This window comes from Lates calcarifer, linkage group LG9, assembly GCF_001640805.2.
Source record: "Lates calcarifer isolate ASB-BC8 linkage group LG9, TLL_Latcal_v3, whole genome shotgun sequence".
Classification (NCBI taxonomy): domain Eukaryota; kingdom Metazoa; phylum Chordata; class Actinopteri; family Centropomidae; genus Lates; species Lates calcarifer.
In genome coordinates, this window is record NC_066841.1 from 509,682 (window position 1) to 537,189 (window position 27,508).

Consider the following 27,508-nt stretch of genomic DNA (forward strand, 5'->3'; position numbering starts at 1 on the left):
GCTTTAGGCCTAGACTGCTGGGGGACTTCCCATGATGCACTGTGCTCCTCTCCTCCTCTCCTTCTCCATCTGTACATATTCATATCCCATAAATGCATGTTGCTAACTCCACGTCTTCTTGTCTCTCCTCCTGTCGCTCTCTGAAGGTACTTCTGTCTCCAGACCTGTAGAGTCTGGATTACACAGGTGAAATCTGGAATAATGAGTACGCTGGCAAACACCAGCCTCCATGAAATCACGTTAACACCTCATGTTACATCCACTTGTGATGGCTAGCATTTGCTAAATCAAAACAACGAGACCACGTCAGGCTAATTAACAGTTGTATCATATAAGTCAATCAAGATTATCGTAACACTACTGTAAGAGATTCTTACCTTAAGGCATGTTGGCAACCAGTAACTGAGCTCCCAGAGACCCCACCCCAAACTCACCAGTTATTCATGAATCATACAAACAGCCTCTGGATAAAATGAATATACTTGGTGCTACATGTGGATTTTCCCCTTTATAATGAGGTAGAAAACATGAAATAAGTTCATTTATAGACACTCAGAGTAGAGGAATGCTGATAAATGGTGGCGTGACACCTGTGTTACCCGACCTTGCCATATTCAGACAAACAGCCTCCTAGAAACCAGCAGGACTATATGAATCAACATAAAAACCAACACATCACCTACATGTCGTCACTCAGTTCCTAAAACAGTACCCTGCTTTGGCAACATATAGTATTTCAGTTACAAAATCAACAGAAAGCAGCACCATGAATGGCCTTGGTGTTCCTGTCAGGAAAACATTTGTGTAAGCAGCACCCCTCCCTTTGGAAACAGCACATTACTGCATTACCCAGGAACTGCACCTGGCACCCTCTGCAAACAGCCATCTTAAAGTCAATTACAGTCCGGCTCCAGCCGACATGAACTTTGCTGACTTTTATTTTCTTTTGCGACTGCAGTGTGATTTCTCATAAGATGTCGTGACGTATTTTGGATAATCGGTGAACTCAGTGAGCCCTGTGTAAAGAGACGCAGACAGAGTCGTAGTTTATGTACTGTTTTATTGTCCTTTTGTATTTGGGTCCCTAAGGTTTCCTTGTATGCTGCAGTTATTCACAAGGCTCCTGATGAAGTTAGTCAAACAATACACAAAATAAAAGCCAACAGATCTGGCCTTTCTTTAACGCCGGGATCAGACTACACAACCTCAGCCAGATTGTGACACAGTGTTGTCATGGCCAACAAATTCCCAGCGTTGGACCTGAATATGAACGTTGGGAACAACCGACAGGCCTCGCACTTTGACAGAATCGAAGAACAGCGATGTGGCTTCTGGGACGCCCCAAGATTTTTTTGTACTTTCCTGCCCAGTGTGACATCTCTTATGACAAATTCACACTGACCAGAAGGATGACAGAGGGTTATATCAACACCTGTTTAGAATTTCTTGACCCTCCTTCGCGCAAGGACGTGACTGATGACTGTTCGGGGTCAGGCTTGCAGTGTTGCCAGTCTCCTGACCAAAATGTGGCAGGAATTTCTGGCTCTATGATTGTCTAATCTGACATGGAGACCATCATGAAAGATAAAAAAATTGTGTAGTCTGATCCAGGCCTAAAGCTTTGAAGGACATTTTGTGAAATATACATATTCACTTTTTTGCTGAGCATTATATGAGAGGATTGATACCCTCTCATGTCTGTACTGTAAATATGGACCTTAAACCAGCAGGTGATTATCTTAGCTTAGCATAAAGACTCGAAACATGGGGAAACAGCTAGCATGGCCATATCCAGAGTTGCAAAAAATCCATTATCTGCACCACTAGAGCTCACTAATTAACACTCTGTATCCTGTTTGTTTAATTCATGCAAAAACCCAGCTAATCACCAGCTAAGTCAGTTTTATATACGATGATAGACTGATTCTGTTTCTGTTTGACAGAGCTACGTTTGCTGTTTCCCACTATTTCTGGTCATTATGCTAAGCTAAGCTAACCAGCTGCAGATTGTAGCCGTATATTTAACAGACAGACATGAGTTTGGTATCAATCTGCACCGCGCTCTAAATTTTACATGTATTAACATAAACATGTTACATCTTGTTTTTTTAATCCAACACAAACGGAAACATAAAAACAAGTTGCCCCCCCCCCCCAGAATGTCAAAATATTTCTCTAACTCTTAACATTGTTTGGAAATTGTTTACAATAACGGAAAATAATACAAGTTTAAAGGAACAGATCTTTTCCTTCCTCTGCAGTGGACTCCTCAGAACTGTGTTTACTTCACAGCTGTTGTTCTGTAAAACCACAATGTTATTTCCCACATCGTCTATGGCTAATTATTACAGAAAGTTATTCTTAGTCTGTCCAGCAGTTCTTCAGTGATAAGTGTAGCAGGAGTCTGATTGTTCAGTGGCTTGTCAAAGGTGGAGCCAAGTAAAGCTAACACTGCAGGTCCAAGTGGATGACCTAAACCAGTATGTGGGCCAGCTGGGACTGTGTGCAGTGAGCTTACACTTGATCAATGTGCACCATTTACCCTCTGATACCCTTACATGGAAGAAGCCCCTCAGTGCCTCCATGCAAGACTTATTGGTATTTTTGATGTATTTCTGTCTCATTCAGCAGGCTGGTGCAGGTTGGCTGCAGGCTTGCTCTGTCTGATCGCTGAGCCCAGAGACAGGTTGGCCAGTTCAGAGCTGAGTCCTGCAGAGCTGAGATAGCAATCAGGGAGCCAGTCGCTGCCAGGAAAACCATGCTCACTCAGGACCTGGCTTAGTCCCATCAGTGACTTCAGCACTCCATAGGTTACTCTGTGACTCGGTCACTAAGTGTTCCCTACGTAAACCTCAACAGGTCTTTTTTTTTACCTGTTACACAGGAATGGCTTGAATCTTCAACAATGTTTACTGTCTGCCCAGAATGAGCTTGAGACCAGCACCTTATAACATTAGATGACATGAACTCTGAGAGGAAGATTTAGATGTTGACAGCCAACATGAGACACTGCACTTATTCCTCTTAGTAGCCTATAAACACCAACGATTATGTTATGTTACTTACTTTTAAACTTTTCATATTTGTCTCAGCTGTTTTGTTGTTGCTTTGTTTTCAAATGTTCAGATTTTAAGTGCGCATAGTTCATGAATTTGTTTTAATTTTTTTCCAAGACTTGGTCGGACCAATCATAGCAGGAGCATGGATCATACAAGGTAGGTTGAGTGGGAGTTGTATTTTTTCTTGCAGTGATTGTACATATGTAGGGTTTCCCCTCAGAAACCGATGAAATGGTAGCACCCAAATTCGAACGTGTCGACGCGTCCGACGCGTTAACGCCGTGACACGTTCGAACGTATTAACACGTTACGTTTTAACACATTCGAACATTCTCAACTTGTTAAAGCGTTCGAATGTGTTAACGCATTAACGCGCTCGAATGTTGTTGCTACCACTTCATCGGTGTCTGAAGGGAAACCGTACAAACATTGAGAAAACAATTACCCACTCAACCTACCTTGTATGAGTTCAGGCTTTAGAAAGTATTAATATTGATTCATAGCGAGATACTCAACGTTGACATTGGCTACTGGTTACACAGAGCAGCTAAAACCAGCGACCAAGCTGAAGCTGGTCTGTGCTGGTTCTTTAAGCAGGTTGACTTAGCTAACATGTTAGCTAACATGTCAAACAGCTAAATCTACTTCTGCAAAAGTTTTGGGCAGTGGAGCTGTTTTACCAGTCAGGAGCTTCAATGTGTGATTCCACCGGTAAGACTGCACTACAACATTAAGAAATTAATGTCTATTTGTCTTTCTTTCACATTATCATTTCGTTTTTTATTTTTTTTTTTTAGCCTCAAAGCTTACTTTGTTAGCTTTGTTTATCTTGCTTTTTGTATTTGAAAAAAACGTTTTCAACTTCCATTTTTCGTCGTGGTTTATGTTTCTGAAATTAAAACTGTTCAAATGTTTGCCCTGAGCAAAACCAACGTTTAAAATCCAAAATTTCCATGGACTGCGCTAGCTAGAGTTTGCTAGCTATCGCAGCCTGCCATATAGCACCGCTAGCAAAGAGGAAGAGTAGCACGAAGCAGGAAATGTCAGATTTGAATCTTGGTTTTGGGCAAAGACGTTATCGTTCCGGGAAGAACAGACTTCTGTGGTACCGCGGAACCACCTACAACTCTGGATAACAGGTAAAATAAAACATTTTAGAGTTTTTCCTGTAGGGTTTGCAAAGTCAGCACTGTCACTTATTTGTGGAGTTCCATTAGGAGCGGTGAGGTCACTAATGAAGCTAGCCTTGGCTTTGCTCGTTCACTATAAGAAACTACAGTATTTGTATCAAAAATAGCAGTTTATCAAGGCGCTAGATAGAATGTGTGTAGGCGTACACTGAGCTGCTTTGCTGTGTGCTTGAAGCTAATTCATGCTCTGAAGCTGAAGCCAAACAGATACAGCCACAAAGGGCTTGTAGAGTAAGGATACTCTGCAGCACAGTACTGTTTTTATTTATGCCAGGCATTTTCTGTTGCTGGATAGGGCGAACTATTGTTTGCCTTGTCTTCTTTTCTAGGCATCCTCTATATGTTCAGTGCAAAATTAATCTCTTCTTCTTTAGGACTGTGGATTTTTGTATTTTTACCACTGTTGTTATATGTTTTATGTAAACCAAAGAGACTCGGATAGTTTGGCCAGAAAGACAAAAAATAATGTAAATATCTCTACAGTATATTAAAAAATAGTCATTAACAGAAAGACATTTCTAGATAATCACATTCTACATACTTAGAAAACAATGCTAACAGTTGGATGTTTGTTTTTCTTCATTTTAGTGATGAGACTGATGTTTGGTCCAACACATTTGTATAAAAACCTAAAATACTGGACGATATGATGAAGTACAAAGTACCAGTTGTAGCACCTTGTTAAGAATGGACAGCAAAGATCAGTTTGGTTGTGCTAGGCTTGCATTCCTATCTGACAAGTATCAGAGGATCTAAGCGGTCTTTCTTTTCGTCTGTTTTCAGCTGAGTTTCATGGCTTTGTAGTTGTTCCTGGTCTTGAACAAAACAAGATAAGTGCCCAAAGTATCAGTCCAACCATGAGACATTTCGCTGTTAAACTGTTCTCAGTTCAGACGTGTCGTTCCTTGTTACATGACATGCCTAGTCCATTCTTGAATGACAGTATGGCTGTAGCTGTGATATCCTCCAACCCTCACCCCCCACAACAACCCACCCACCCCTCTCAAAGGCATTGATTAAATAATATGAACCTTAAATATGTGTAAACTATCCCTTGTGGAGTATCAGGTCCCAGATTACAAAGCAACAACATGACTGTCTGACAATAATGTCTTAAGGTTTCCATGAAATAAAGCATCACAGTTTGAATGTGTTTGTTCATACCTCCAAAATTTGTCTCTTTTTCATTCTGCTAGTGTGTTCATTGGAGTGTGTGTGTGTGTGTTGTGTGTGTGTGTGTGTGTGTGTGTGTGTGTGTGTGTGTGTGTGTGTGTGTGTGTGTGTGCATGCTAATGTGTGTATGTTTGTGTTTGCAGGTTGTTTGCATATGTGTTTGTATTTCAGTTGTTGCCCTTGAAGCAGTACACTCCGTACAGCTTGTGCTTTTTGTCGGGGAAGCCGCTGAACCTCACGGCAGCTTCTGTTGGACTGCAGCGCCGGCGGGGACGGGAGATGGGATAGCGGACGCTGGCGTCAGCCAACCAGCCAGCATCACAGCGGTCATAGCCCAGCAGCTTCCAGGCGGCATACATCTGGCCGACCTTGGCGATCTGAGCGCCGTCTTTTTGACACGCCCTGACTGCCTCATCATAGGTCAGCTTAGAGGGATGGATCAGGTAGTAGAACCGACCTAGGAAGATATTAAAGATAGAAACAGGAACATAAAATTAAAATCTAATAATATAATTTTATTTATTACATTACTATTATTATATGAATATAAAAGATACCATGTTTGCAAAAGAATACATAATAATCTTAAGTCCAGTAACAAGGCTGCAGTGTTCATTATTAAAAACCCATTTGTGTATGAAAATTTAGACAATGAAGAAGTCCTCATCTATGCAGATGACACTGTACAGTGATGATAGGATTGATCCTCTGTGAAGCATTAATATCTACAGATCATTTTATGAAAATTAGTATTGCTATCCTTTCCCTACAATTACATGTTTCCAGCTGACATGCACTGCAGTTTCCAAAGACTCAATTTTCATTTTGAAATTAAAAAAATGAAATTACATGTCAAACACAAAGGTTCTCATGGCAACCTCACTGAGTGACTTTTCTTTGTTCAGCCAATAGTGAAAGTGGTCTGATCCATCATCCTGCTGGTTTTTATTGGATTACTGTCTTAAGGAACCTGGTTAATTAAAGGTAAATACACACACAGAGGCATAATCTTGTCCTTCACCTTTATAGTGGGAGGTGAAGCAGAACACATCATAGTGGTTCTTGTCCTTGTCTCTCACGCCGTAGTTGCGAATGCCCGGCACTGTGTTCTTGCCTCCGCAGGGTTCTCTGGGTGTGTTGATGGGATACTGGACCGAACCATCATTCAGCCAGCCGGCGTTGCACCAGTCCATCCCTCCCCGCCACGCATCGTACAGCTGGTCAAAGGACGCAACAATGGCATCCTGGTCACGACATGCCCGCTCAGCGTCGTAGAAATTGAGGTTGTAGCGGCCGAGGCGGGGGAAGTACGGGAAGACGACACCTAACGAAGAGGTGGGGGAAAGAAAAAGAGATGTGATAGATGACCTGCAGTTAGCAGACAAAGCTGGGATTCATCCTCTGGGCTTTATATTCGATCTTCTTATTTAACCTGATGACTGATAGTGAAAGCACGTCTTGCAGTGTAAGCACAGCTGTTTCTCTGACAGCCCAGTGCCAGCGTGGCGTCAGACAGTAATGGCTAATGTCTACAGCTACTTTCAGACATAATGAAGCTGCTCTGACACTGATGTACACTGTGCTTACAAAACACACTCGCTCCTGACATTCCCCCAAGCAGTCTCTGCTCCTGGAGCTAAATTTAGTCTGACTCCAGCCCCTTACAGTACAGTGACATTTTATAGACATTGTATTTTTAGACAGTTTATGAAATGGCCACATCCTCATTCTTTCCCATTTTCAGTTCACCCAGATGTCGTACCTTCAAGGTCAAGAGACACCACTGTCGTTCCATCTTCCAGCCCATCAATAACTTCACACTTATATCTCCCATAATCCTCCAGGGTGATTTCTGTGATGACCAGAGAGGCGTCCATGGGGGAGGAACCTTGTAGGTGGACACGTCCATGGAAACTGCCATAACTCCTTTTGTGATAATCCATGGCAACAAAAACATCCACCTGGAGCAAGATGAAGAGTGGTGAGTTCATGATACCAGAGTTTCACACAACCCACATTTGATTAAAGATTGTAGAAACAGTTCTGAACACAACCCCTGTAAAATGCACAGTAAGGCTAGTGTCCAGTCTTTATGCTAAGCTAAGTCTGCTAGGTGTAGCTTCATATTTTATGAGAGTGGTATCCATCTAAAGTTCCATCTTTTTTATTCTGGAAGTTCAGTTTTCACAATAAATGAAAATTTGAATGCGTACTGAGCCAACTGAAAAGAAAGTGCAGAACAATACAAAGCAACCAGTGAAATTTAAATAATTCAAAATACAAACAAATGAAGAAGTTATCAAAGCATTCCTAAAATCTGAGATTAATCCACAAGAAAACCGGTGTCACATTCTTTTAAATTAATTTATAAATAAAATAAATCTGATAGTAAGATAAATCTATAATTAATAAGATAAACAGTAACCTCTTTCAGGTAGTCTGACGTCAGCTTGGTCCATTTGATCCTCATCTTGCGATTAGGAGCCAGTGATTGGTCCCTTTGGATCCTGCATGGTAAAGTGGCGTTTCCTCCTCGCCTCGACACCACCTTAGATTGTTCTGCCACCACCGAGAGTCGAGGGCCATTTTCTTTAGCACAGAGGCACAGTTAGGAACACAAAGACATTGTTAGCATAGCTTAGCACAAAGACTGGAATCAGAGGGAAACAGCTAGCCTGACTCTGTCCAAAGTCTAACAAGACTAATATTCTACAGCCATGCTGGTGGCTCTGTGAGGCTGCTGCTAACATTTGCTAATTAGCCCTACACACAGAGTACAGCTGAGGCTGATGGGAAAGTTCTGCAGGTATTTGGTCATAAAGAAATGTACTGGACAAATTAAAATGTGGATCAGAGGATCATCAAAGTTACTGCAGCTCATCCTGAGGGAAACATGAATTCCTGAATCAAATTTCTCAGCACCATTATCTCAGGAGCTTGAATCTGTGCAGCTCTGCTTCCCAAGGTGAAACACATCTATAAATTACAATTAAGTGACGTCCTAGAGCCTGACAACCTGCCAGGGGAAGAGCTGAGTGACAGTTAAATGAGAACATACCCACTGTTTTCAGATTGTCTGCCGTCCGACCACCACAGCGTTTTACTGTCTGCTGCATAAGCATGAGTGTGTCTCTCAGTTTGACTGAGCAAACAGCTAACAGCACATTGATCCTATGTTGTGAACTGTGAGTCGTTAGCATTTCCTCTGAACTGCTTCTTCAGCTTCATAACAGCAGTGTCACTGACAGTCTGCAGCCTCAACTCTACACTGCACCGAGGCTTCACTCAGATTATTTCATCCACTGCTGGACAGTTAGTTAGTCAACTAACGAGTTCATTTTTTAGTTGGTTTTAGGTTAGTTATTTGACTTTTTAGTCATTTGTGTCAGGTTTTAATTAGTTAGTAGTTAGTTGGTTATTAGTTAAGTGGTAGATTTGTATTTGTTAATTTTTAATCAATTGCTAGTTAATTAGTTAAATTGAAACTAGTTATTTATCAGTCATTTATTGGTTAGTCGGTAACTAAGTTATTAAGTTATTGGCTACTTGTTAGTTTTAGTTTTTTGCCAGTTAGGTTGGTTATTAGATAGTAGTTAATCTTAAATTATTTTTGGTAGTAAGCTCTTGGTTAGTTGTCAATTGGTTTATTTTCCCTTAGTAGTTACTTAGTTTGTCAGTATTTTGGTTGTGTTACATGTCTTCACTTTTTCCTGAGTTAAATTTCTGTTTTTTATCATTTTAAATAAAAATATTAAGGTCCTAGGAAAAACAATAGAGAACAGAAAACAAAATGGAATTAATTTTGGTGTTTAAAACCCTGTGTTTGAAATCTTGACACGTAGAAACAAAGTTTTCATCTGACAGCTTAATGAGAAAGATAACTGTATCTCACTGAGCTAATAATCCCCCACATAGCAGCCTTATCACTGAGCCACGGCAGCAGAACACACTGATAAACTGAGGAAACAAATGACACTGCAGAGTGAGTGTCATGAACGCAACACAGGAGAGGACACTGGGAGAGGGTCTCTGTGGATTCTGCAAAACTCTGTATGACACGTGTCTGTGTGAATGCACTGTCACAGTGAACGTCCACTCACCTATGACATAGATGGTTCTCGAGTGCTCCAGATCAGGGTACAGGGTGTCTAAGTCGTTGTCTGCTACACTCAGTGAAATCAAAACACAGATCAGCACAGGAATCATCTTCACTCACCAAACTGGGGGTCTGCTCACTGCAGAGACACACAGAGAGGGAGGGGGAGGGGTTACAGTGTTATAGTAATGTGCAGTAACATGATGCTAAGCAGAGAGTTTTTCTGTGGTCATATCACACTATGGGTGCAAGACACAGAGAAAGGAAAGTTCTGCAACGTTCTGCATGCAGCTCAGTTCAGAGCGGCATTATACAGTGTTTCTATCTGCAGTGCTGTTTCTCCCTCCCAGAGCTGTGTAATTACGATGGGAGTGCAGAGCAGCCTGCATCCTTGACACTGACACTATCTACAGGCAAAAACACAAATGAAAAATCACACATTCTCGTTGCAGAGTTGTTGAACAGTCTCAAAATACGAGTAAAAACATAAATAAATAAAAACGTCCCTTAGAATTGTCCTTGATGCACAGACTGGACGTCCCATGAGAAGCTACAGAGGACACCACACACTCGGAGTAACACATAAATGAAAAACACACCGCAGGAGTGGACACCGTACGTACTGTGCAGTAAATATTCTCTGTCATCCAACAGTGCGAGGAGGCAGCATGTCCCGGTGACGCTGACAGTCCACAACTTCAGAGCGAGACTGTGCCACAATGCAGCGTCACCCCCCACACCTCAGGCTTCATTCACACACACACACACACACACACACACACACACACACACAAACTGCAGCCCATCCTCTACACACTCATCCCAAACAGAACGGGATTCACCATCTCTTCCACTTTGGGGATGTGTTTTATGGAAGTTCAGGGCTGCCAGGAATGAAATTCATTTGTTAATCAAATTTAATTTTCTTTTTGTGTGTTCATGATTTTAGACAAAAACTCAGATCAGATCCCAGTAAACAAAACATCATTTTCTTGCTTTCATAGTTGCTGAATTCTCCTTTGGCACCGCTGCTTTACAACAAAGTAAAACCAAGGTCAGTATGTCTAAAACTTTGGCCTCAAGTGTGTCAGATCAGGGTCTCGTTTTACTTCACCGGTCTCAGGTCTTTGTGTCAGTATGTCCAGTATCTGAGAGGATCTGAATGGACCTGAGTGTAAAACCTTTCAGCTCTGATCAGGTGGTGTAGTCGCCGCGAAAGAACATGAGCGCCGTGACCTTCACAGTTCACTGCAGCTTCGTCCTGATGACGGAGCTGAGGCCAAGCTTATTTAGAAAAGTCTACAAGATTCATGCTGTTAAATAACAGGAGTTTGATTCACACATTTTAGTGACGAGTGATGTTTAAAAGGGCTGTTTATCGACGTTTTCTCTGCTGCTGAATGTAGTTTTGTGCCAGGAGCGAGTAGTGGTGATGGTTGCTTGCCATCATTGCATTTATAAACCCTCAGAGCAGCGTAAACACATCGTGCCTAACCTGATTTTTGTCTAACCTTGTTCTTTAAGAGCACGGCAGCGTCATGCCAGAAAAACACTCAGGTATTTCTCAGTTTTCAGTTTAGCTTTCATCTTGAAAAATACAAACGTACAAATCATGCACACGATCAGTTTCACTTTAATATTGGCAGCCCTGGACTTCCATAGTGTGTGTGTGAGCGTTTCTTTTGAGGCTTGTGTATGAGATGAGGGATTGTATGTGTGTGGAGCAGTGGTCATTTGGATTGATCCCTTTTTCTACACCCCCTCCTCTCCATCCTTATCTTCATTCACTCCATCCCAAATTGCTGATGCGCTGGCCCCCTCTGCCAGGTGGAGCTCCTGCAGTCAGCAGAATAACTCTGCAGCACACACACACACACTGTGCCAATTACACACACATCACGTATTACCCCTCCCTGCCTGAAAATAGTCATTATGCATACCGGGACGTGGTGATGGTGGTGATGGGGGGTGCAGTGATAAGTAGGTGGAGTGTGGGGAAAGATGTGATGTGATATGTCCTTTTTAAAAAGGAGAAAAACTTTTGAGTCAGACTGTTCTCTGCAGGGACACGAGGGGAGCAGGTGATGTGTGAAATGAGAATAGAGGAGAGGGAGGTGAAGACACTGAGATACAGCAAGAAAAAAAGGCTTCAGCAGGGAGGGAGGGAGGTGGAGGAGGTTAGAGGACTCTGCAGCAGCAAAAAATGATGCAGGGGAACGAAGTTTCAAGCTCCATTAGCCCCATTAGCTCTGTTAGCTCCGTTAGCTGTGAGTACACTCTGCTGTTTATGACGGAGAACCTACACCTGGAGAAGTCGTCATCAGTGTGTGTGTGTGTGTGTGTGTGTGTGTGTGTGTGTGAGTGATCACAGCAGTTTTTAAATGTGTCACAGCATTCCTCAGCCTCCATCTGTGCGGAGGGTAAACAAGGCCAAGTCTTTATAGGCCAGGTGTGTGTGTGTGTGTGTGTGTGTGTGTTGGTCACCTGTTTGTCCTCAAACAGGACACTGATGGTTCAGGTATGAGGACATATGTCAGGTGTTTGATCTCGCTAACAGTTTGTGTCTGCAGAGTCTAACGTGTGAGGCCCTCTGAGGGAAAGAAACCATTTAATCTTCATCTTTCCTCCATGTTTTTGATCCACAGGCTGCGTTTCTGTCCCAGATTCCTCATGACCCCAGAAATTAGAGCTGTCAGTTTTCAGACAGATTATACAGAAAACCTGAGAACAGTGGTGAAAGATGCACTCAGTAGAGGTAAAAATAAAACCTTTACTCTAATACTGAGATTTATCATTCAATGCCAAGGAAAGCAAGACGACATGAATCCCTGGAACGAGATCAGACTCAGTGACTGGTAAAGATTTGTTTGCAGTTGGAGCTGAAGTACTCTATTGTCCCGCAGAGAACAGTGGGACCCCTCCCAGTCCCTGATTGTTGGGAGTCTGATGCCAACGCAAACACATGCACTCATAAATACATCAATACTGTGGTGAGGAAGATTTATTCTGAAAGGACAGCGGTTTGTGTATACACATACATACTGTCTGTGTTGGTATGTGTGGGAGTTTTACATCTGACAGTGTAAACAGAGATGGAGAAGAAATACTGCGCCTTTATTATTATAATTATAGGGCAAAGTTGACTGTTACAGTTTTCACCAAAATCAAATGACATCAGTGAGAACCTCCTGGTTTTTGTTAGCCACATTAGCAGCATGGCTTTAGAGGCAGTTAAGTCAATCAGGTGGTCTCCCACTTTGATCCAGATCGAAGCATCACAACAGCTATTGTATGGATTACCATGAAACTGAGCCCGAGCTGTGCTCTGTGTTTAATGCTAATTAGCAAATCACTAAAATGAGGTAATGTTAAACTGCTACACATGCTGCTAGCTTTTATTTCAAACGCCACTTTGTAGTCTCATGGAGCTCCTGGTGTGATCGTCGACTCGAGGCATTTTCAAACTTGTTGATTCCGGTTGAACCAGATTCTGGCTTGTTTTCCTCCTCGGTCTAAACTTGTTTGGGCTGATCTGAACATGGTTATTGTGCTTGAGTGCTGAATTAATTCTTGTAATTGTGGAACAGTTTGTTTGTGGTGATCTGACCTTGATCTGATCCAGCTACAAGGAAACACCCCTGTGGCTTTTGTGGCCTCCATGTTTTTTAAACCTAAAACATCAGTTCTTTCCCCTGAATTCACTCGGATCATTCACACGTGGTGGTTTGGCCTCTTTCCTTTGTGGGGTCAAAAGCTTCACAGATTTCTGGCAAAACTCAAACACGTCATGTAATTTTCTGGCAGAAAACGAACATAACAAATGCATGAATGTGTTTTCACAACAAAACCAAACTGCCTCCACACTGAGGTTAAATAAACTAGATAAGCAGCTATCGCCTTCATGGGCTTCTAACACTTTCAGCATTTTTACTTTGATGCTGCTTGATAAACTATTCCTTTAGGGTCCACACTCATGTTAACAAGAACAGGTTTTTAGTAAACTTTAAACATCCTGCATTTAGAGTTACAAGGAGAGAACAAACCTCTCAGGTTAAACCATCACAGAGAAGCTCAGCTGGCACAAACACGTCAAGTTTCCATTCCTTGTTTGGTCGTGCTCTTTTATTTAGTCTCTACAGTTTCTGTTAAGACCAGAGAAGCAATCCTGCACCGTAATATGGTCCATTAGATCCATGTTTACATGACGTTAAACCTCCTCTCCAAATGATAAACACACAGATGTGTAATGGTCCAATTACCTTCTGCAAAATGACTGAACAGCTAATCAGTCTAATCAGAGGCACGCCACTGATTGTACATGTCGAAAGTCAGTTTACTTGTCAGGTTTGGGGTCTTGGTGGTTGATAGATGTGTCTGGGAGGGTCTGCATTGTGGGAAATGTAGGATTAAGTGTTTTTAGAGTTTGACTCATACCCAAAGAACCAGGATATGTCGACCTCTGCTGAGCTGTTCAACACTGAACCACTGCACTGCTCTTTAAAGTGCACCATGTCCCCCAGTATTTGGGCGACTCCTCCTTCCCCTCCATAAAGCCTGGATTTCTTCATACAGGACCTGCTGATTTCCCAACCACAGCTGCACCTCTTTCTTTTCCAGTGCAGCTACGAGATGTTCTATCACATTGAAGTCGCTGTCGATCACAGTGACTCATTATCCTGAAGAGACACACCTGTCCTGCTGGTCTGTGAACAGGAAACACACCTAAACCACATCCTGTCCCCACCAGTACCGACCTGTACCTCTGACACGAGGCAGGACAGGTCCAGGGACTCGTGCCACCAGCAGCAAATGTGTAATTTGCACTCTTCAAGTTCACAGCTGCTCAAATGCAACCTCTTCATTATGTTGAGTGAAACAGTCACTGACGAATGATTCACTCTTTGCAGGACATGAGCACTCAGTGCAGCGTCTTGTTTAGCTCGCTTCAGGGACAAAACAAAGCGAGGATTCAAGTACAGCCTGAAGAGATTTCACAAACATTTCCCAACACACTCTGAGGTTATAGTTGGGACATTTCTCTGGTTAATTCTCACATTCTTTTTGTGCAAATAAATGACACATCTGCTCCTTTCTGGACTGTTTCACACACACAAACTCTTTTCTCTTTTCAAACTCTCAGAGAAAAGCCATTTGCTTCTTTTCTCCGTCACCTTTGGCCTCTATGTTACCTGTGCCAGAAATCTTAATGTGAAACAGGATGTTCTGATTTGTCATTTCTAATAAAATCCTCCTCTGGGACAGCTGCTCGCACTGCAGGTCCATCACTGCCCCTGTTGTTTATGACTTCCTGAATGTGGCTACATCTTTATTACAGGTTAACTTCAACACACATGAAAATGCATTCTTTAGCAGGTGTCTCATATCTGGATAAACTCTAATCATTTACAGTTAACGCCTTCAAACCGGCTTGAAAATAACATGAGGTCAGGGAAGAATTCAAACTTATGTATGACTGTGGCCACATGTGAACAGTAACACAGAAAATTCCAGCTGCATTTTTTCTCTAAAGTCATCTAAAGGAAAAAAACTGGCCCAAAGCCAAACTTACTTGCCGCTTTACACCACTAATACACCTACTGTGAACTGACGGCCAGGTCTGTCAAGTAAAGTCTGACATGACCATCATTAAAAACACACACAGGTTACACAGGGATAAAAACACATGCAATCTAAGTATCTATATTCATTTGTGTTTTCCAGAGACCACAAACCGCAGACAGTTGGTGCAGGTGGTGACGGTCGTGATGAGCTGCTGCAAACTGAGCCAGAATCCACTGCAGAAAATGGTATTTATGTGTGTGAGTGAGTGTGTGAGAGAGAGAGGGATAAACTTCTTTAAATGATCGTGATCCTGTGAAATGGGATATTGTAATATAATATTTGTGTTTGTGGTCCTAAAGGCGAGATATGTGAGAAATGATATATTCTTATTAAATGATGACCTGATAATAAACTTTAGGTGATGATAATATCAGTGTCTAAATACTGCAACAGGTAAATATGGAGCTGAAACACTCGTCTGGACAGGGTTCTGAAACACATACGATGCAGTGGCCCAGGACTTCTTTGAGTAGAAAAGAACTGACTCAGCACTATTGATCCTGAGTTGGCCATCATTGACCACTTTACCAGGCTAAAGCCAAGGAGGCACACCCTCATGATTCCAGCCTCAAAGAAGTGAGGAAGGATGGCAACAGATAGGACAAAGTCCTACTAATCCTCTTTGTCCAAAAACAAATAAAAGTCAGGGACCGGTGGCAGACAGTAGAACGGGATGGGAGCAGATGAAGGTCGTATCATCATGGTAGGAGCAGGGTTAGTGCAGTAGTTGTGTGTAAGAATCCAGGTTAAAGTTTGTAACCTGTAACGTTTGTACTTTGACCACCAGGACCAACAACAGCCACAGAGACAGACTGAGCTGAACTGCAGTGAATGAAAGAAGAGAGAAGGTGAGCCGTGCACAGATCAACAGTAAAGTAGCATAATAACCTTTCACCCTCCCTAACTGACCGCTGCTGATCCTAATCTATTCAGTGGCTGTAAAGGCCTCTGGTCCAGACTGGAGATTCACAAACCTCTGATAAACCAGTTATGAGTTTTCAAATGTTTTATCCAGAAGAAGCTTTAAACTTTAGTTCCCACAAACACTGGACACATTCCTGCTTTGAGGCTGTTGTTGACAGATCCTTATGATGAAGCTGCAGCGGGGACGAGTGGCCACTTGACCCCCACAAACCCTCCTTCAGAGGGAGAAGTAAATGAAGTGTGAAACACCAAAAGCCTTAAAGTTCAATAGAGACCCAGAGGAGACGTCACAGAGAGGGAAGACAACAACACAATACAGTGAAAGGATGTGTATAATACACCACCATGACAGGAAGACCTGACCCAAACAGACCCATAAAAGATATTTGTGATTGTGTGTGTGTGTGAGAGGCCACTCCATAAATCTGCTGATGGGACCTGTGACTGAGTGAAACTCTATCTGAGACTATAAGAAGCCAGGTGGAGAAAACACCTACAGTCTTTAAACCACACACGAGGTTTCACGTGAGTTAACCAGACGAACATTTACCAAACCAACCAGTTAGTCCTCAACATCTTCTACTCATCTGAAAACTGCTCTGACGTTAATCACGTTTGTTAATTGTTGTCGTGTTTGGTTGATGGAGAAAGCTCCTAATATGGCCGCCATGCTCGTCATCTGTAGTTGCTTTGTTCCCACCCCTCAGCCTCAGGGGACAGAGATGAACCCAGATGGGTTTGATGCACCAGACTGAGGCGATGAGTCAAAAACAAAGGTCAGATCTATGTTCTTATCAGAGGAGTTTTCAAACTTATTTTTCAGTTTTAAGGAGGCTAAAGGATGAAGACTGACTGGTTGGTCTGGTCTGATCAGTTTAATTTAACTGTCCGAGACTAAAAACCCAGAGAGGGCCTCTTCATAGTGTTTGTATGTGATATAAGGGGCCGAGCAGGCGGAGAGATAAACGTATGGATTCCATTAGACACATGTCTTACTGACGTTAACACTGATCTATGGTGAAAAACACAGAAAGAACATGATGTCAGGCTGTTTCTGTTTCAGTTACGTCAGAGAGGAGGGGAGGTCTTTGTTAAGAAAACAGGCATGAACGGACACTCGGCCTCTGGGAACCTACATTTTAACTGTGTTTTACCACATTAAAAACAGTAGGTGACATTATTTACATTTTCAAACCTAAAAAAGCAAAAAGTCACCATCTTAAAAAACACAAACCAATGATCTGGATGTGAATTTAAACTTTACCTCTCTGATATCTCTGTGATACGACCGGTCAGAGCTCTGGAGAACATTTCAGGTCGCCCAGCTGACACTGATACTCCTGATAAACAGATAAGAGTTCACCCCCCAGTGTCGCTGCAGAGATTCAAATAATCAACACCTTTGTTCTTGTAAAACAGGCCACAAAACCCTGGTTAAAATTCTGCCTGTAAGCAGGAAAACAAGGGTAAAAATAGCAAAAATAAATTCAGTGTCATTCTTAAAATAAAGCTGCTGCAAAAAACATGGAAACTTCCTCCCTCCAACCAAACACAGGATTCATTTTTGGGGCTGTTCTACAATCTAGTGTGTGTTGAGGCATCTCCCCCCTCCTCCCTCCCTCACAAAGCTTTTCCATGCTGAGCTGCTGGGAACTGATGCAGGGAGAAGATGCTATATTCAGCATCTTTGTAGCAGACCGGGAACATCCCGCTGTAACAGGTTTCAGCAGCTGTGACACAACCTGCTGTGGAAAAGCAGACCGACCTCGCCAAGCACACAGGCTCCGACATTCGTTAAGAGGTTGCATGTATTTGTATGTGGGTGGGGTAAAAAAAAAGGGGGGGTATCAACTGTACACACAGCCTGGGGTATTCACAAATAGCTCAGTAAGTTTCCTCACTGAACACCACACATATTTTCCTCAGTGGTTAAAGGCGTGGGTTCAAACCAGTCCACCGCCTACCAACACATAAGTATTTCTACGTCACCGTCACACCACCTTGGCTGCTACAAAGAGTCCTCAGTATGGAGCACAGTAGGTCTGTGATGGCAGGTTTGGTCGCCTGTGCAGCAGCAGGAGTGGCAATAAGTTTTAAGGGCTCTGATGTCCAATCAGGACGCTCCGTATGAATTTCTAACAAACACATCGGATGTAGTTTTCAACAGCAAACTTCCAGTGTCACCATGAAAAGACCAAAACCAACAGTGAACGTCTCCTGTTAACAAGTACTTCTTGGCGAGCCGCTGAGGAAAAGTGACTTTTCTTCTCTGAAATATCTCAAGATCTACTTGATTTATAGGTTAGACATTTTGCACAGACCCTGTGGTTCTCAGGCGATATCTCCTCTGTACTTTGGTGGTCATTTATCTTTTCATCTAGTGCCATCATCAGGTCAAAATTTCAGATTTATAAATCAATACTTGATGACATTATCTTCATCTCTGCCTGTTTAGTATGCAGAGGCAGATACATCCCCGTCTGAGCAGAAACATTATCCTGTCCTGATGATAAAAACCTTTGAATTTCTCCTCCTCTCCAGGATATACGATGCTTCAGGAGCTGACAGTCTCAACCCTTCACCCTCCGCTCTCCCCGGCCCATCCTTCCCCCCCTGTGAGAAGGTAATTTACGAGGCTTTCTCTCACTGAACCTCTCTGCTGTCTCCTTTAACTGCCTGCCTTGACCCTGAGGAGAGCCACACAGTTTAAAGTTAATCTGGTTCTTCATCCCCGGCGTGACTCTGTGTTTTAAAGAGGGAGACGGCTGCGTATGTGGGGCTGTATCTTCTCTTTATGCCCCCTCACAAGGTGTCAGAGGTGAAAGCCAGAGGTTAAAGTTCAGCTCTGGTCACAGCCGAATGTCACGTGTGATATGAAACAGGTAAATACCTGGAGCTTCAGGGTCACGCCTCAGTTCCTCTCCCTCCTCTTTCCTGCTTTCTAAACAGCATGAGATGAGGATGAAATACATGTCAGTTTATTTTTTCAAACTCTTGTTTTTGTTCTGAGCACTTTCACACAGAAGGCAAATATTACTCGGCGAAAAAGCAGTGTCATTTTTTTCTCAAAGAGGAGGTGGATTTTCCTGAGCTTTTGCACCATGAATAAAGGCCCGAGGCTCTGGGTCAAAGGATCCTTATCAGGATCCTGATCCTCTGCCTCCTCAGTCACCTCCCCAACAGGACCTCAAACTGTCGCACCAAAGATATGTTCACAACCGGCTGTGATGGAGCTTTAGCTCCTGTATATTCACGGGCGAGTGTGTTGTACTTTTGCATTCTTTATTCGACTTTGAGTCCTGTCTAAATAACACCCAATAATTTCAAACAGCTGGACACTGTAGTTTTTATCAAACTTTACTAAAACAGAAGAGAACAGTGCATTTACTGGGGACTATTTTCAGCAGTGGATGAATCCACATGTGGTGCTGGAGCGAGTATTTGAGGCAGCAGGGTGGTGTGTGTAGGACTTAGAAGGAACAACAGGTGCATGATGAATATGATTAACTGTTGATAAACCTGCTGAACACCAGCATGTTAGCGTTCAGTCTCACTACTCGAATAAGCTTTAGAGGATGATCCTGGTTTGTTTCAACATCGTTCCTATCGGTGGATAAATGCTGATCAGAAACCTGAGCAGCCTCTGCTGCAGTGGCTCATCTGAATTTCATTTGTTTAAGCAGTGAACAGTCCGTAAACACTTTCACCCTGAATAAATGTTTTTGCTTCATTTATATTTCTGTCAAACGGGGGGAAAGTTCAGAAAAACGTGTCCTTCATCAAGAAGCTGTTTGCTACACAAATAGTGGCGAAAAAACACACACAGACTATTTAGAGGAACACTGCCTTTAAAGCTGCAGCCAGTAGATGGCAAACACATTAGTCAACACGACAGAAACTTCTATTCACGAGGCAGAAACAGAGGCCTCCTCTTAATTATCATCTACACCCACATATTCCTGCACACAACAGAGAAACATACACACAGCCACTGATTCATTTAACCTGTTGTTTCCTGATCAACACTAATTCACACAAATTGAAGTTGACCGTGCAGAGAAGCAGCCCCCCTTTTCACTGCAGGCCACAGTCTGTATCTGTGTGTGTGTGCTGGGTGGGTGGGTGCAGGGGTAATGGGTGGGGGTCAGGGTGGAGCCGCCAAGTCTAAGCCAGCACACAGAGAGGGGTTGTTGGGCTGAGGGTGGCTCACAGCCCCGATGTTCTGGGCTCTAAATCACTGGGGCTCCGCTGCACAACGTGGTCGACCACAACTATGAAAACTGTCACAAATATGATCGTCTGCGCTGACGGGCGACGAGCGGAGTCTGAGGAAAGAAAGTGAAACCTCAGTTTATAGAGACGACACTGATGGACGTTGCAACAGGCCAATAAGTCGATCAATCAAATCCAAAAATGTCAATGTAAACAATTCCAAAAATTCACTGTAGAAGATGTGGTTGTTTGTTCAGAGTCACTGGCTTCAGTTAAGTGAGGAGAACCTACAGTCAGAGACAGATACAGCGTACTGTACAGTACTGTGATGCATGAAATATGACTTCTGTACAGAGATAGTCCATATAAAATAAAGTTAGAAGAGGAGAAGTGGTGATACTGTGACAGACAAAAACCAAATGGCATCGGTCATTTCTCTACCTACTGACCCCTCCCCCTCTCTCTCCCTCTAACCCCGACCAACGTGGCGTTAAATGACACGAGCGTAAAAGAGCAATAAAATAATAAAAAGTGCAAAATGTGCAGACATGAGCTGTGAAAGCTGTGAAAGTGACAAATACCAGGAGGTCAACTCCAAAACAATCCGTTAAAATAAGAGTTTTACTTAAAGTGTTTCTCAGGATGTTTTAACAGACATGATAAAACCTCACCCTCCAAAATATCCCAAATATATTTTCAGTTGTTTACTGTTTACGTCCATGTTTCTGCACTGACAGTCGTCTTCACTGCCTTTGTTGGTGCATCACTGGGCTCGTACATGATGCAAACAAAACAGGAAACCACTCATGCTACTAGTCGTCGAAAACTCCACGAGGTACCTTTAAGTAAAAGTATTTTAAGTAATTACAATAGAGTGTAAAGATTATTTTCATTATCAGTTAATCTACAGATTCTTTTCTCGTTTGGTTCAGAAAACGTGACATCTTGTCCTGAGCAGTAATAACAGTAACTCCTCTGCTGTGAGAAGCTGGAACCATCAGCTGCAGCCAATAATCAGTCAGTACAAGTCTAAAGAAGTAAAGTACAAATACCTCTAAACTGAAAGTGCATCCACTGCGGTCAGCGCCCTCCATGTCTGGGCCCCAGATCACTCCACCAGCCCCTGGCTACAGTCTAACATGGTGATGATCAACTCCACCAACAACTAATAAAACAGGTCAGCTCTTATTTTAACAACAACAGTTTCCAGCAGGACAGTGACACTGAACGTGCACCACAGCTACACCAGGTCTGTCTGAAATCCTGGATCAGGACTCAGGAGAATAATCTGATGACATCTCATCCAATCTCTACAAACCCTCAGAATTCATCTCTAACAGCTGATTCTTTACAAAGAGAAATCAGTCCATACTGTGAGAAACCACAGGAAGAAATCCATGATTCAAACCTTCATGGAAGTTAAATAAGAAAATCTGACGGTTTTTTGACTGATCTTAAACTGTTGTGATTTAACATCTTAATTACTGTTTAAATGGTCTTTTCTGGAGCTGAAGGTTCATCACATTATTTCTTATTCTCGTTTGGAGCCCAGTGAGTAAATACAGCACTTTAATCCCACATTAGATCCGTTCTGTCTCTGCTTTGACCGCGGCCGTTTGTCGGTGTTCCTGCCACATGTTATAAAAGAAAGAGAAGCAATGATAGAAACATTCAGCGCGTCCATCACTGCACCGAGCAACAGTTTGTCCAAAGACAGAGGAAACAACAGAAACATCAGTACTTTACCTCGCTCGGTGCGCGGTGCTGCGGTCACAGTCTCAGCTCTGCAGCGGTCAGGACGCGGACTGAAGCGCAAAACGGTTACGCACGTGAAGGTAAAGACGGAACAGGCGGTGTGTGTGTGTGTGTGTGCTCTCAAACTAAGAGAAGTGTGGCGGCGACCAGGCGCGCTCCGCCTCGTGTGTGTGTGTGTGTGTGTGTGTGTGTTGGGGATGAGAGGAGTCTGCTCTGCGCGCCGCCGAGACGCGCGCAGGTGAAATTTACGCAAAAGTGCGCGAAACTCCGGGGCGGTCCGCAGATTGACGTCCAGGTGGATTCAGGTGGATTCAGATGGTTCTGGAGTAAATAGCGGAGTCACCTCTGTGTCACAGGGTTTTGGCCGTTTGCCTCACATCCCTGCAGTGGATCCTGAAGTGGATCTGCTGAGTCTGAGCTGTTGTTCCGTGACACATCTCAGCATCACACCCAGTTCAGGCAAAGACTCAAACAAAGGCCCCAGCCCCTGTTGCTCAATGTGTAATGACAAATTTGATTTCGAAAATCGTTGCCTCTGCTGCTCCCCGGTCTCTGCTGCGTCCAGGCTCTCGCTTCAATAAAATGACAAGGTCCCTTTGGATTTGACACAAGAAAAATAAAGTAACACACTTTCAACAAGCAGGTTTACTCAGCATTATCTGGATAACTTTCACCTGAAACTGCCCCAAATCTGAACTAAGCAGAGCTGAAGCCAGGATTTTAGAAATACTCTGGTCATGAGGCCGAGTTCCCAGAAAACGACTTAGATGTTTCATTAACGTCAGCGTTACGTTATTGTCTCCTGAGGAGGACAAACTGTGTGGTTTAAGGGAAATGTTGCACAAAAACCAAATGTTACAATAAAATAAATAAGATCATCACATGAAAGTAAACACAAGCCTGAGATAAAATTAGTGATTACTGGAGTCTGGTAGAGATATATAGAGCTGTTTCTGGATCTGACTCTGTCTCTGTAGGAATCCTCTCATCATGTTGTCAGACACTGAACAACAATCTGAGTGTGTCAGTGCTTTTATCCCTGTCCATCATTTACAGAAAATAAGGCTCAGGTTCAAAAATATTTCAAACTCATTTAGTTTTAATTGATGCACCAACTTCTCCAAAACATTCAGTTTAAATTGAGATATTTCCATTTTCTTCTTCAAATTGAAAATGTGCATAAAAACGAGCGATGGAAACTGAGAGCTGAATGGGACGCGTCCCCAGAGGAAGCGTTTCTTATGTTTACATCTGTGAATCCAGCCTTTAGTCTAATTAGGAACAGTTCCTGGGTGTTGGGTTGGTCTGCTTTCAGACAAACCACAGGCTGCAGCGAGTGTTTCACAACACATTCACCCGAGAATTAATTACACTCATTATCACATTCCCCCTCCATCCATCCATCCCTCTCTCCATCCCTCTCTCTTATCTCCCTCTTACTGCCTCACCTCATCTGATTAATGACACTCGCACTACACCTTCCTTTTTTCTCTGTACTGTCTCTGAAGCCAGCACATCTGTTGTCCCATTACAGTAACAGTCCATTAAAGACTGAGAGGGAGGGCTCGGAGCCAAATGTCAAACAGTTTAGTCTCAAAATAAACATTAAGCGAACACTGTCAGGGTTACACAGGACAAATTCATAAAGGACGTAACAGCACAACGAGAGTAAAATGACTAAATGAAAAATGATCTTTTAGTTTTCCTCCAGAGACTTGGTCAGTGTTGGTGAAATGACCTTAATTATCTTAAAAACACCTTGTTATAGTCTTTTTCTAGGTGTTGTCTGAGTAAAATAATCCAGACAGAAGGACAGAGGTGAGAAGCAGTGTGAGCTGTGGCAGACATGCCGTTTGTTTCGGGGTGTGTACCATTTACTTTCTGCTCGTTTCAGACTTCCAGGCTGTTTCTCTTTGTATGTAAAACGTTTGTGGCTGCTTTGATGCAACTCATCACATGTCTATACCACAGCGTTTACACAGCCAGCTAATAACCACACATCTACAAACACTAAAAATATCCTGATGGCATCAAACAAAAGCTGCCAAATGGGACCTTTAACCTCTGCTGATTTTATATTAGAGAAACACCTCTTTAAAAGCCTGTGTGCTCCACCTGCTGAGCAGCAAACAGCCGACAGACTCAGAGAGCAGCCGGTGAACTCAGTGCAGCATTTAGCAGCTGAAGAGCCAGAGATTTCCCTCAGGAGTCGGTGCAGGTCAGAGGATGCCGGGCTCTGTCGTCCCATGACCTTCGTTGTTGTTTGGGATCCAGGGGGAGGATGGGAGTCAAGTGGTGTTAGCTCACCTCCACACCTGTCGTCGTCATCAGGGAGGTGGTGGTGTCTCTGATGTTGACATTTAATGTGCAGAATCTGCTTTTTAACGCAGCATATTTTATGTTTTATAATCAAGTCTGCAGCTGCACAGACTCTGAGCAGATCAGCATGTTCACAGAAAAATGCTCTGTCCACTATTAACAGTTAGCAGATTGATGAGCGTAGCTGCTCTGTGCTACGTTTGCTTCACTGGCTTCGTGTCTGTATGTATGCAAATGAGCCAGGACCTCTCAACCCACACTCCGTCCAGAGCACAGCTTCTCCTCCAGTAAGAAAAATCAGTGGGTGTTGGTGCAAGTGTTGTAAGAGCTGCCACCACCTCTGAGCTCGATGACTAACACAAACACATTGGGTTCGCTTAGTGAAAAATGCAGCTTGTGATTGAAACCGCTGAAAACATCTGGTGGAGACCAAACACAGAGCTGAGACAGAGGGAATACTGGAGGAGGTGGAGACAGATGTGGAAATAAGCAGCTGTTTGCTAATAAGTTCACAAGGTGATGTTATGTGAAAGTGAATAATTAACTCCTGGCCACACAGTCTGCTTTTAGAAACAGACGTAGCTCTACATAAGCTTTATTCCTCCATGATGCTGCGAGTTTCAGTGAATCGTCCCCTCGGTGCAGGATCCTGAGCTGTAAAGCCAAACGAGCCACAAACATCAGTCCCGCTCACTCTGCTAAAACTGCACCATTAACTGCACCATTGTTGCGGTCAGTGAGCTTTTCCCATCAGAAGGTTAAAGTAATAAAGAGTTGAAAAGGTCAGCAGAGAGGCTGTCAGCCGTAACGACTGGAGAAGAGCTTCGTCAGTAAAGAGTAAATCTTGTTGTGAACTTAATGAGTTTTACTCAAAATGAACTGTGGTCATGTGACAGAGCTGCTAAGATTAGCAGAATAACAAACTGGGTATAAATAGTCTGTACACAGTCTAAACTGATCAAGACACACAAGTCTTTCAGCGTCATGTGCACTAAAATATGTGGACAGGGAAACGTGTGCAGCTCTAACGACCTTCAGATCCTGGCTGCAGAGAAACAGTGAGGAACCATTACACCAACATCTGTCACAGCGACTGCTAAGACAGTGAAATTTTATTGTGAATCACAGTGATCAGAGGATTGATTTGGGGCTGATGTACAGTAGATTGAAGTGAACTTTGTGAGAGGTCAACACACTGCGGCACATGCAGATAGACCAAACTCAAGTCAGTGAGGAAAATATTGTGTGTTGGATTGTGTTGTGTGTTTTTGCAGCCTGTGTGTTGACAAACTGATGAAGATGTTTTTGGTGAAGTCTCTTGGCTGCTGTATAAACACCCTTACTCCTTTCAGAGAATTAAATTCTGTACGTTCTATTTTTCTCAGGAAATAAGGAGCTCTCCTGTTTGTTTTGTCGTCGTTCGTTTGTTCGCGTTGCGTGGAGCTGGGTCAGGTGTCCGAACGGGGCAAGTTCTTCAACACCAAACTGGGAAAACCATTTCTCTATGGAGCTGGATTTGTGTACGGGGACATTGATTATAAGCTTCTTGATCATTATTGTGATAATAGATATTATATTCATCCATCACATTTATCCAGTGACGTCAGGCTAAAGAACAGGAACACCTCTCTGTGTCCTTCTGCTGTTGAATCGTCTCATGCTGGTAAAAGTCAACTCATCCAGACTCAACACAAAGTGCTGCAGACGTAAAGTGAGCACACCCACATGTGCAGAGCGTGTGGACAGGGGGTCTTTGTACTGGCTCAGGGTGGGGTTCAGGGGAATTTGGTTTAATGACACAAACACACACACACACACACATATGCCCTCACACTGAGACTTTAACATGCTACAGCCCCACCCCAGCAACTTTAATTAGTTATAGTAAGTACCATTCACAATTCATGGTATATAAGAAGCATGTTAGTGTTATTTACTGTTTCTGTTTTGTTCTTTTTGTGCCGTATATTTGCCACCTTTCTTAGATCTCTGTAGATCTGCGCTGAGGTGACACAAACCAGGATTTTACTTCTTTTAGACTGAGTTTAAAGCTTGAGAGCTGTGAGAACAGGACCACAGTAGTAGAGTTAAGTCCCTTAACAGTACAGTGAAGTGATGTTACAGGAGAACTTCAATGAACCTGGAGCTCAGACTGAATCAAACTCTGTCTGGGTAAAAACAAAAGCTGCTTTCTGAGGCCAGGTCTGCACCTTACTCCACCCCACCCCCAACAGGACCGGACGTACACACACACACACACACACGTATATATATGTATGTTCTGTTTACACCAGTCGTACTCTGAGCGGCGTGCTCACATGTGGCCTCCTCAGAAAGCTGCCTCTGTGCAGCCTGCTGATTCTGGATCAGGTAAATACACGCTCCAGTCATTATTCCACCCCCCCTCATGATCACCTCAGAAAGAGACCTGAGTTCAAGACCAGCCTGCTGGAGAGAGGGGAGGATGAAACACCACCTCTGTCTGACAGAGTTCAAACCTGGGACAGCAGCAGTGAGTCTCTGCTGCTGGAGGAACTGAATTTTAAAGGGTCGGGGTTTTCTTGCCAACTTTTTGCTCCTGTAGCTCTGGGAGTGGGAGTGGCCTCGTTCAGTCCACCACAGTCTCAACAACATGAAACTATGTACAAACATTCATGGCTCCCAGAGGATGAATCCTACAGACGTTAGTGATCCTCTGATTTTTCCTCCAGCGCCATCATCGGGTCAACATTTTCATTTTTGCACACGTTGTATTAGTCAAATGTTAGCATGCTAACCTGAGGTGGAAACTACAGATCGTTTTGTTGATTCTCATCTTTTCTTTTCTTTTTCAGGTCAAAGATCATCATCATCAAAACTCAACTGCACCGTGATCAGTAAGTGAACGCATCACCACTCATTGTGCCCACATTCAGCACTGACTCTGACCGTCCTCACTTCAGTCTTAATGACTCCTGTGTCTCATTTCTGCACTGTGCAGCTTTGACAATGCCTGACCAAGAGATCCGAAACATTGCTTTATTTATTATTTATTCTAATGAGTTCATTTTTTGATCCAGCACCTGTCAAAGTGTTTGGATGTGTGTGCTCTGCACCACACGAATAAAACTGCCCAACCTTCTAGTGATTCGTTCAGACTGTTAGAGTCAGATCAGCAG

General features: G+C 43.1%; 1 protein-coding gene and 2 long non-coding RNA genes across 4 annotated transcripts in view; 2 read left to right on the top strand and 1 right to left on the bottom strand.

The window, feature by feature from the left end:
- Positions 1-1,043: 1,043 nt before the first annotated feature.
- Positions 1,044-22,437, bottom strand: LOC108895723 (hyaluronan and proteoglycan link protein 1). 2 transcript variants are annotated; one of them, XM_018694619.2, is made up of 6 exons: positions 22,023-22,437; positions 9,523-9,657; positions 7,848-8,011; positions 7,185-7,383; positions 6,444-6,746; positions 1,044-5,879 (listed from the first exon to the last, which is right to left on the bottom strand). In XM_018694619.2, exons 2-6 carry the CDS (start codon positions 9,626-9,628, stop codon positions 5,590-5,592), a joined length of 1,062 nt encoding a protein of 353 aa, XP_018550135.1. In that variant the 5' UTR covers positions 9,629-9,657; positions 22,023-22,437; the 3' UTR covers positions 1,044-5,589. The 2 variants fall into 2 exon arrangements, with proteins under 2 accessions (XP_018550135.1, XP_018550145.1); XM_018694629.2 differs by lacking the exon at positions 22,023-22,437 and adding an exon at positions 10,142-10,311.
- Positions 5,791-6,637, top strand: LOC108895759 (uncharacterized). Its single transcript, XR_001963009.1, has 3 exons — positions 5,791-5,865; positions 6,328-6,406; positions 6,545-6,637. It is a non-coding gene; the product is annotated as an uncharacterized LOC108895759 (long non-coding RNA).
- The window catches only part of LOC108895762 (uncharacterized), a 34,973-nt gene continuing 14,142 nt past the window's right edge, over positions 6,678-27,508 (top strand). The window contains exons 1-6 of the long non-coding RNA XR_001963010.2: positions 6,678-6,757; positions 7,267-7,403; positions 15,240-15,325; positions 15,928-15,988; positions 18,606-18,687; positions 27,185-27,226. This is a non-coding gene — a long non-coding RNA (uncharacterized LOC108895762). The remainder of the gene's footprint in view (positions 6,758-7,266; positions 7,404-15,239; positions 15,326-15,927; positions 15,989-18,605; positions 18,688-27,184; positions 27,227-27,508) is intronic.

Excerpts from the sequence above, each read along its gene's own strand:
- LOC108895723 (XM_018694619.2), bottom strand. The coding sequence starts at position 9,628 with ATGATTCCTGTGCTGATCTGTGTTTTGATTTCACTGAGTGTAGCAGAC. Across the intron at positions 7,384-7,847 it reads CGTCAGACTACCTGAAAGAG|GTGGATGTTTTTGTTGCCAT; the intron begins GTTACTGTTTAT and ends ATCTTGCTCCAG. Across the intron at positions 6,747-7,184 it reads GGTGTCTCTTGACCTTGAAG|GTGTCGTCTTCCCGTACTTC; the intron begins GTACGACATCTG and ends CCTCTTCGTTAG.